This window comes from Sinocyclocheilus rhinocerous, unplaced genomic scaffold, assembly GCF_001515625.1.
Source record: "Sinocyclocheilus rhinocerous isolate Xijiao unplaced genomic scaffold, SAMN03320098_v1.1 scaffold66, whole genome shotgun sequence".
In the NCBI taxonomy this organism is placed as follows: Eukaryota; Metazoa; Chordata; class Actinopteri; order Cypriniformes; family Cyprinidae; genus Sinocyclocheilus; species Sinocyclocheilus rhinocerous.
The window spans coordinates 996,025-1,007,339 of NW_015662934.1; the positions used below are offsets into that span (position 1 = coordinate 996,025).

An 11,315-nucleotide genomic window follows, 5' to 3' on the forward strand; every position below is an offset into this window, starting at 1 on the left:
TCTGTTAGGCCGATGCGTTCGTGGCGGGACTTTTATTTTGACGGCGCTGAAAACGGCAGCGCCTGAACACACAGTGCTCACATTCTGCCTCTTGTTCGCTGTCGTCGTTAAAGGAACACTCCGCTATTTTTGAAAATAGGCTCATTTTCCAACTTCCCTAGAGTTAAACAGTTGAGTTTTACTGTTTTCGAATCCATTCAGCCGATCTCCGGGTCTGGCGGTAGCACTTTTAGCTGTAGCTTAGCATAGATCATTGAATCTGATTAGACCATTAGCATCTCGTTCAAAAATGACCAAAGAGTTTCTATATTTTTCCTATTTAAAACTTGACTCTTCTGTAGTTACATCGTGTACTAAGACCGACGGAAAATGAAACGTTGTGATTTTCTAGGCCGATATGGCTAGGAACTGATGATATTATGCAATGATATTATGCAGCGCCTGAAAATAGGCTTATTGGAAGTTACCTAGCTGGGACTATTTTCATGCGCTGCGTAATATCATTGCGCCTGCTGCACCCATGGTACGGTCTAATCAGATTCAATGATCTATGCTAAGCTACAGCTAAAAGTGCTACCGCCAGACCCGGATATCAGCTGAATGGATTCGAAAACGGTAAAACTCAACTGTTTAACTCTAGGGGAGTTGGAAAATTAGCCTATTTTCAAAAATAGTGGAGTGTTCCTTTAAAGAAAATAAAAGCTGTTCATTACCATAACATGTCCAGATGTATAAACATAAAATGTAACATGAACATATATAGAATTAGAACACATTATCAATTATATAACATCAATAGTGATTATCAATAATTGCAGATTTATTTATTATTGCTCTGCAAATCTGAGTACAGTTTGAGACATTGTTGAGATCTATTTTGGGACTATTCTATTTGGTTACTGGGGCATTTCTCCGTCAAAAAACTTGAGAAGCAGGAAGTAAAAGTCTCAGTTTGTTCACCATTTAAAAAAAAAAAAGCGATATTAAGGAGATTTGAATTCCTACAGTTGCCCATAATTGAGCGTTACAATAGGCGCGTTTCCATTACCCTTCAAATTGCGCAAATTGAAATTGCGAATTGAAAATACGCCTAATGGAAACCCGTCAATTTCGCAAAAACGCCGATATATCGCAAAAACGTTTTTACGCTCGCATGAGGTGGTTTTTCAGGCAATGCAAAAAAGGAATACCGTCATTTCACAATACTTTTTTATCGACATTTATAAAATATCGCCGAAGTTTTGCGCAAATCTGTAATGGAAACGCGCCTACTGTCTCCTGGTCATTTTGCTACGAGTGATCAGCTCTCACTGGTTATAGTTTGCAGCACTGGTAGAGTGTGTCGTTTTCATGTTTCTTTCTTTTACCTCTGTTGTCTGAGTGTTAGATGTTTGTCTGATTTTTGGTATCTTGGTTCTCTAGTCTGTAGTTCTGTTTCTTTACGTTTTCCGGTATCTCAGCAGTAGCAAGGCTGTGCCAAGCTTTTATCTGGTTGCCCGGCGGAGGATTGAATTGCTGGTTAGTTCTTGATGACTGGATTTAGTTTCTCCCCTCTGTGGTTTACACCATTAAGGGTTTGAATGGAGACAGTACTTGTGATTCTAACCTCTCTGAACCCTGGAGACCGTTTGACATAGAAATATCTTTATCTAAAGCTAGAAGTTGTTGTTGATGGTCAAAGAAGAACTGAAGGCTGTTTATGCTTGTTTCATTCTTATCAGCTGGTGCAAATTTAGTATTGTGTTGCTGGTCGATTTGACAGCTTTTGATATTTTTATACATGTATAAAATTTCATACATTTCCAAAATGTTGGATATTTTATATTTATAATAAACATTTATTTATTGATGGCCTTGTCACAAAACTGAAACCATTAAAACTGTTTTCATTCATTTAAATAAAGCTGGAATAAAACAAATATAAATATTAGATGTTGACTTGGCAACTATCTGAAATAAAATATGAGTTTAATTTGAAGTACAGAAATGATAAAAATTGACATAAAAATAAATTAAAGCTAAATAGAAATATTAAAAAATGACAAAAGTATAATGAATTTAATAAAATGTAAATTAATCTAAAAATAAAAGCTAATTCAGAATATTAATACATTTTAGTAAATAAGTGCTACTGAAATTACATGGGATTGTATATCATTTTAAGCAGTCTGTAAAATTTAAACCGATGTTTAAAAGTGGCAGTGAAGGTAAACCTCAGCTATCGTTTCCCCTCATCATCATGATGATTTTGGATGGATATACAGTCGGTCTTAGTGAACGCGCAGACATTGCCTCAAAATGACAAAAGTATAATGAATTTAATAAAATGTAAATTAATCTAAAAATAAAAGCTAATTCAAAATATTAATACATTTTAGTAAATAAGTGCTACTGAAATAACTCTGATTACATGGGATTGTATATCATTTTAAGCAGTCTGTAAAATTTAAACCGATGTTTAAAAGTGGCAGTGAAGGTAAACCTCAGCTATCGTTTCCCCTCATCATCATGATGATTTTGGATGGATATACAGTCGGTCTTAGTGAACGCGCAGACATTGCCTCATGTTTGTCGCCAGAGCTGGACTCAGCTGTGCTATCATGTTCCAGTGTGTGATGTCCGACAGCTCCCATCACCGCACGAGACACCGGGAGCTGTAAATATTGATGCTGTCTCAAACAGGATCTCTTTCACCACAACTGTCAGTGTTTGGGGAAGAGAAGAAAATGATGATGGAAAAAGAGCCTTTTATGCTTTTCACTGACACTGAAGCTAGTGGTAGCTACTGACTGCTGTCTGGATCTATGTTTAGTTTCTTTAATGATTTGTGCAAGATTTAAAAGAATAGTTAACCCCAAATTTTAATTATTGTATGATTTACTTATTCTCATGTCATTCCAAACCTTTTTCAGTGGAACACAAACAGGAAATATTTTCCATCACACATTTCTTTTCTGTCTACAGTGACCGTTATTGTCACCATGATTATCAGGCTCTCAAAGGTCAAAACAAAACCAAGCAGCAAACAAACAAACACCATAAAACACTATAGAAGTGTAATCTACATGGCCTGTCTTGAAGTAATAATATTTCACAATATGACAATAAAAAAATGGTACCATCCTCAAACGGTATTATATGTGTAATGTTGCAATGAAGGGTTTTCAGTAAATAAACTTACATTTTAGATTATTCCTCAGGCAAAAGCTGTCCAAATGGATTTAGAATTCTCTGAATAACACACATGCAAGTCATTAACCGTATGAACTACTTTTGTGACTACATCTGTGGGGTTTTATGGTGAAAAATAAACCTTCCCTCAGAAATATTCGCTGGACTATAAAGCTTGACAAGCAGTCCTGGTCTCCCATATGTGATTAGGTTTTATTTTACTTCATTTATAGTAGAAAGGTGACAGGAAATGGTAGGGAGAACAGGTGGGATGTGCTCAGGAAATGACCTAAGCGTACACATCACCCACCAAGCCACACCCACAGCATAGTTTTTAAGTTTAAAAATAAGAGAAATCTTAATAAATAAATACACTGCCAAAGATTTAGTTCATATGGCACAAAATCTGCAAATGGGTAATTAAATGTAACAAATCATTAAAAAAAATATTTTATTGGAAAATTAAACTACATTTGATCAAACTTTGATCTTTCAAACAACTAAGAAGACAGTGATCGAACTACATTTTATAAAAATCACTTGTAAATTTCAGTGATTTCATACTCACATGCGTTATGTATGTATTAGGTACGTTACAGTCTCTGACAGACAGCATGTTTAAGCTGCTCAGGCTGCCATTTTTTTCTTCTCAGAAGGCGATGGCGTAGTCAAAACATCCAGTAGTCTGGGTTTTTTTTCAGGAAATGCGTGTACACCCTGGACCTCTGCCATGTATCGTGCGTGTCATTTTTGACAGACATCGATGCGCAAAATAGATAGACAAATTATGTGGATTTGAAAACAGATAGATCGTAAGGTAATAATCATTTATTTCTTAGCCAACAAGTATACAGTGAAGTGATTTATGCCTATGGGTGTTATGTAAATGTTTTTAGTTGTAATATTTCAACCGGCAGCCAGCCTAAGTTTTTGACGGACATGGTGATAACATGATTTTTGGGTATTATAAAATTTGCTTGAGATGTTTGAAATGCTTTTTGCGTAGTTCATTGTACTTATTTTACAGAATGTTTATTTTGTGGCTTAAATAAATTAAATATCACAGAGACTGACATGTTTGGCTTGTCAAAAACGTTCAGCTGTTGCAAATTCATTGACTTTTTTTTTAACCAGAAAAGGAGTGGTTTTGATGCACAAAGTTTGTCTCTAACAACAAAAATATTTTATTTTAACCCATGAAAGTACAGATCCTATTGTGAATAATAGTGAAAAAAAAAAATCACTTTTTAAATCATTTGTTTCATTATTACCCCTTATCAGATTTGGTGATTGATTTTGCAAACATAATATCTGATGCACATCATTGACTTAACACATCCTGATGTTAAAGTTAGTGTTTCTGTCTTCATCAGCGTCCTTTGAAGAGAGTTAGTGAGCGTTGTGCATGGGTAATGAGTCAGACTCAGCCCCGGTGGAGCTGCGTGCTCGCATGCATCGGTAATGAGACCCGTTTTAGTGATGCTCGGTGGCAAAAACATGATTACGTGCCTCTCCGATCGCTCTATATCAGCTTCCTGCATGAGCAATTGCTTTTATTTTGCTGCATATTATTTTTGACAACTTGGATCGATCTCAGGATTAATCTTCTTTGGAGTTTTTTCCTGCAAAATCTTAACTGAAGCACAATCTTGACAGAAGCAGGAGCATTTGATCCCCGACTCTGAAAGGTCACCCTTTACGCTTATGAAACAGTGTGGAGCTGTCCGTGAGTTTTGAATTCAGTTATTGAACATCCGTTTTATCCATTTGGACCAAACAATACGCAGCAGACATGGGTAAGCATGGCTACATTGATTAGCATTAAGCTTTTATTGTGTTATTGAGATTCAGGCAATGGAAAAAAGCTGCATATTGTTATTCGGAAAACTGTTTGTCATCAAAAGAACAAGTCTAGAAAATAAGAACATAATGATTCACTATCACCTTTTCTAATTACAGCTTGATATTTATGGATCTCTTGATGTAAACAGCAGCTTGAATTATAAAATCTTATTGGACCTTAATTTCACAATATTTCAGCTAATAATAGAGGTGCTTTTCGACAATGTGACATACCCGTAGAGGACTGAGCTGCATACAGGTTGTTCTTTTCCTCTTCGAGATCTGTCTATTTTTGATTCTGTCGCTGCATAATTAACACTTTGTTTAACAGGTCCTTTTTAAGTTGAGAGAAAATAAAACCTATGAATATGCATCTAGTCTATTACGAGCTGCCGGGCTCTAAATATAGAAGCGCATTAAATATTCATGTTCCACCTGCAGGCGGTGTTTTAGCTGGTGAATGATAACGCTCCCCTCATCATGGACTTCCTCACTTTTATCAAACATCTATAAAATATTCAGCGGCCCAGGACGGCCTCTCCGGTTATGCCGTCTGATAACCGATAGATAGATGGATAGATAGATGGATGGATGGATGGATAGATAGATAGATTGATAGATTGATAGATGTTTTAAAAATAGATTTAATTTTATTTTCGGAAAATATTTTATAATTAAAATATTAAAATATACTTATAATTTATAATTTTTTTTTTTTTTGCTCTTTTGATTTTGGGGTGAAACATGACCTGGACATATTCTTGACAGGCTTCATGAGATTCACCCAGAAAGGTCCCCTGCCATTTGACACCAATGACAGCTCACTCAGCACTTTATCAATTTTTCACCGCACACATCTTTTCGTTTGTCTATCGCTGACTGACCAAACATTCATCACAATAACTCTCACATCCATCTGCGGTACGTCTCAGAGCCGTTCGGAGTGCAATTTCTCACTGTGATCTTATCAAAAACCACTTGAAAAATGTGACTTTTCACTTGATTGGGCAGCTCATACACAACTTTTCAAGTTTCATAACAATTATTGGTTTTGAATATATTGTAGGCTCTTTTGTTTGGGTATTACAGGAAAAATGCTGTCATCATTATTTATTGTGAGGCTCACTTTCTTCTGAAGAGATGCTCTTTCCATAGAATCAAAGTGAATGAATGCTGTCCAGGGGCTGTCAGCTTCCAAAAAAAGCATTTCATACAGTGCAATTTGTTATATTTGTGTTATATAACCAGCTTTATGTATGTAAGGAACAGACCTTTACTTTGTTTTGGAATATTGTAGAATAATTTGAATTTCCCAGTTCATTTCTTCTGTGAGACGTATCATTTCCGGGAGCTGTTGTGGCATTATGTATTCAGGCTGGATGGATGAAAGCCTGTATGTGCGGGTGAGACTCAGAGCATGTTTAATTACCACCAGCAAACTGGATGGCAGCTTTGATGCCAACCACCTGCTAATTGCATTTCTGCTGGGCAGATAACAAGGTCAGCCTGCCGTGCCCTCAGTGTTGGTGGGACTTCAAGAGATGTTCAGGAGTGTTGAAAGCAGAAGATTTGAGAGGTTGTAAAGACCTGAGTACAGTAATAATAGTGTTTCTTGATGCAAAAATCACTACTGATTGTTTCCAAACAGGTTTCTAAACACCTACTGCCATTTCCACCCCGCTCCACATCTGCAAGGATGTTGTATTTTTGTAGGCCAACCCAGAAGTTAGCATCACCCTGGCTCCCTCGCCAAAACCCAATAGGATTTTTCCATTAGCTTTTGAATTTATACAGAAAATAAGCTCTGTGACTAACAAAAGTTTGACTCTTACACGTTTTGCTATCATTTAATACAACTTTTGGTGTCTAAATACAATAGCCAATAGTAAAAAGATAAAAGTAGGCAGACTAACTACTCATCACTTTAACGTCATCACCATTAAGCTTCTGACAACTCTTTAATTAGTTTTTATTTAATAGTTTCCCTTAAATTTTGAGTTAGAGTAGTTTGCAAGAGTACTCTTCTAAACAAAATGAGTGGACAAGTAGATGAGTTTACTTATTAGGTCTTATGATACTGTATTTAATGTCCCTGACAACCTCTGTTGTCCCATTTAACCACTTGTTAGCAACTGCCTTTTTTCTTGAAAGTAAAAGCTTTAAAATATATATAACAAGGGGTCAGGGTTGCCAAGTCTGCATAACAAAATCAGCCCAATTGGTATTCAAAACTAGCCCAATCACTGCCAAAGTTATCCCAGTTGCCCCTTCGCTGGGAGTTTGATTGACAGGTGATCTGACCAATCATAACACCGAATCTGCCATTTTTGTCCAACAAACAAACCAGACCAGAGAGTAGATTGACGTTGGTGTACTTGAACTTGAAAACGATGTGTATTGACGTCTTTCTGCGGTTGAAAGAAGATACCTTCTGATGTTCATTCATGTTTATCTTATGCTATAACTAGTAACGAGGAAGAGATGATCGGTTCATGTGCCACTTAAACTGAGGCGCCACAGCGATCTGTAACATCACATTAAAAAGCCGCGAAACGGTATTTGTTGTTTGAATTTCTTTAAAAAATGACAACATTTGAAAGCTGAGACTTTGTTTTATACCAAAAGTAACCTGGCTCTGTCCTGTCTGTCGGCACGTTGTCAGTTTTCTCTTTGCTTAGTGATGTTTTTTTTAACTGCTTGAGAACCTGATGTGTGGCCTGAGAGCGCATGGCTTGTCGGACATAGCAACAGTAACAAAGGGGGGCGGGACTTTGTGAAGGGTCAGTTGTTTTCTGGGGGAAAATGACTGTCAAAATTTCATCAAAATCGCCTTCCACCTTAGTTGAAATCATGTTCCAGGGGGTGGGGGGTTTTGCTTCTACCCACAGACTGAAAAAACAACTGGCAGCAACAGTATAAAATTAGCCCAATTCTGCAGGAAAACCGTGGACTTGGCAACACTGCAAGGGCATTGTTACTGGTGTTTTTTATGTCATAGAATAAAACATGAAAATCTGTGTTTGTGATATCCACAGACCTTATTTCAAGCACTTAAACCATTCAAAAACCCATTGACTTCAGGACAATGAAACCAGAAGTGTTTAAATGCTAATTTATTTACAGGCTTTGGCCTACAAACATACGTCATCCCTACAGTGCTCTAAAAGTCAGACAAACCAGGTGGCTCCGCCCCCAAACTCATGCCATTGGTTGAGCCTAAACTTTGCATTGTTCATTTCCTCTCACATTAATTTTGACAGTTTTGTTTGTCAGCTGCACCAGCATCACCGTTTCCGAACCTGTTTGTTGTGGGACCTGCGCATGAGGTTCTGGACAAATATCCCATTATTCACTGTCTTTGGCTTCACAGTTGACACACAAATGACTCATTTAAGACTGCAAATCGCTTCTCCAACCACAGCAAGTTGTCATTCATCTCATTTGGGGTCTTGTGTTCTCCTGTGATTCTAACTTCCTGTTCTCTCACCGTCAGGTGATGTGGGTATGCAACCTGTGCCGAAAACAACAAGAAATCCTCACCAAGTCAGGGGCCTGGTTCTACAGCAGCCCAGGGGGCACCCTGCCCTCGGGTGCGAGTGACCCTCGCCGACGCCACGAAGAGGCTCCGCAGGAAAAGAAGGCCAAACTTCAGGAAGCCCCACTGCTGTACCAGGGGCCTCCAGGGGACCGCAGCCGAGCTCCAGGACTCCCGCGCCAGGCTTCCCTCAACAACGACTCCAGTCTGAAGCCCAACGACCCTCTGAGCAACAGGTGAGTGCAGATTATATGGGTTAATGTGTTTTAGTGTTGAAACATTTGCACTTGCAATAACCTTGCATTTAGAAATCCTTATTCTGTTTAAACAGTAGCACTCTTCAAGTTATTCATGCTACTTTAAGAAACCAGATTTTTGCTGAGGTAGTTTGTAGTTACTGGGTTGTTGCTAGGTTGTTACTAAGTGGTTTCTAGAATGTTCTGGATGTTTTCTAATACATTCTTAAATGGTTGCTAGGGTATTCTTGTGGTTGCTACGGTGCTGCTAGGCAGTTGCTTGGGTTTTCTGGGTGGTTACTAGGGTGTTGCTAAGAAGGTTGTTAGGACATTTATAGATGGTTGCTTTGATGGTTTGGCTAGTTTCTAGAATGTTACTGTGGGATGTTTAATATATCATTTCAGATATATTTATTAGTAGTTAAAATTTAAATTTGAAATTGAACTGAAAATGAAATTAGTTCATTTTTCCTTACTATTAATTTAAACTAAAAGTTCATTCCACTTAATAAAAAAAGTTATGTGAACTCAATAACTAATTATATTAAAGAGTTAGTTCACCCAAGAATGAAAATTAGCCAATGATTTATCCAGCCTTAAGGCATCCTAGGTGTATATACTTTCTTCTTTATAATTTTCTTCTCTTGCTTTATAATGGCAGTGTGCGGGTGTTTTCGTTCAACAGTCCAAAAGACGTCCAGTAAAGTGAATCCATCCATAATTAACAGTACCTCGCATGGCTCAGGGGGGTGAATAAAGGCCTCCTGGGGCGAAACGATGCATTTTTGTAAGAAAAATATATATATTTAAAACATTAGTAGCAGTTTTCTCTAACTTCCGCTGACATGACCTGGGGGTGAGTAAATTATCAGGACATTTTCATTCTGGAGGTGAAATAACAAGGTTGAAATAAACCTTTAAGTTTCAGTAAAATTAAATAATTGAGTGAAGTTTAATTGTAATTTAGGAAATAGTCTTTTAGTGAACCCTTTGGCTTTTACAGTACATGTATGAAAGGTATCTGGTTTTAACCACATGTGCATACATAGACCATGTGAAATTGAAGCTTGGGTAACAACAGCTGGAGTACACAATGCATTCGTTCAGGTTCCATCTGTTTTTCCTCCGTTTACCATTGCTAATTTGGTGCTAAACATGCTAGACAGGTAAATAACAATCCGTAATTTATGGTGAAACCTGCTCTTGAACAAATGCAGGGAGTCATAACACATTTATCAAACATTACGCCCCTGATCTTCAGGAAGATTCTAATTCAGTGTGAACAGTGAGTGCTATTCCATCGTTTACCACACGGTGGCAGTGTCTCTCTGAGCCCATGTATCAAATTCTCTCTGTTTTTTGCTGGGATGGCCATATCATGGGGTCAAGGGTCAGTCCTAGAGAGATGTCTCTGTAGAAACAGATGCCCGCTCCCTTGAATCCGTGGCGACTGCTGTGTGTTGGTTTGATTTTCCGTTCCTGAATACCTGCGGAGGAGAGGAATGTTGGGCCGTGTGCCACAGGGATGGGGCTGATCTCACCTGTCATTAGTGTATGTGTGTGTGTTGTGTTGACGTGAGCACATTTGAATGACAAACCCTGAAAATGCAGAAATTGTGTGTTTAGACGTAATCTTTTAGTGTATGGATGTACTGGAGCGAGTTCTGTCATTACTTAATTGTTGGTCTGTGTTCATGTGTAGGATGTTTATTGTTTTTAAGACAACTTGTGTCAAGTTAAAAATGTACCTTAAATTCCCTTCAGTGTTTACACTACCATTCAAAAGTTTGAGGTTGGTGCGATTTTTTAAAATTAATTAATTAATGAATTAATTTACTTGTTTGTTTTAATGTTTCAAAAAAAGTATCTTATGCTCATTTATTTGACCAATAAACACAGTAAAGCAGTAATACTGTGAAAAAGGGCTGCACGATAAATCGCATGCTATATTTAATGCGCATCTTGTCAGAAAAGCCGGTTCTGTAATCAGCGGTAAATCTCCATCACGTGCATGCTTTCACATGGAGCAGCATTAACTACACAGAGCTGTTGTTCATTGACAGTGACACGTGATGGAGATTTACCGCTGATTACAGAAGCGGCTTTACTAACAAGATGCGCATTAAATAACGCATGTGATTTATCGTGCAGCCCTACTGTGAAATAATATTACTATTGAAAATAAATGTTTTCTGTTTTAACATATTTTAAAAACTACTTATTCCTGTGATGGAAAAGCAGAATTTTCAGTGTCACATGATCCAGTGTCACATGCATGTCCATGATCTATTATCAATATTGAAAAGAGTTGTGCTGTTTTTAATATTTTTGTGGAAACCTATATTTACATATTTATTTATTTAACCCTAACTTTTGAACATTTTATCAGTTTGTGTTTTAACTGAGAATTAGGGCTGGGTATCGAGTTCGATGCTTTTTAGGCACCGACCGAAATGCCTCGATACCATCGAGTATCGAAAAACGTCTCGTCGTTCGGTACCAAATTTCGATACCTAAGGGGTTAATCTCAT

General features: G+C 37.5%; 1 protein-coding gene across 1 annotated transcript in view; it reads left to right on the forward strand.

Moving 5' to 3' along the window:
- Positions 1-4,801: 4,801 nt before the first annotated feature.
- Positions 4,802-11,315, forward strand: part of LOC107728483 (regulating synaptic membrane exocytosis protein 2-like) — a 137,468-nt gene continuing 130,954 nt past the window's right edge. Inside the window, exons 1-2 of the mRNA XM_016538657.1 lie at positions 4,802-4,967; positions 8,507-8,784. Coding sequence (XP_016394143.1) covers positions 8,510-8,784 — 275 coding nt within the window. The 5' untranslated portion in view covers positions 4,802-4,967; positions 8,507-8,509. The remainder of the gene's footprint in view (positions 4,968-8,506; positions 8,785-11,315) is intronic.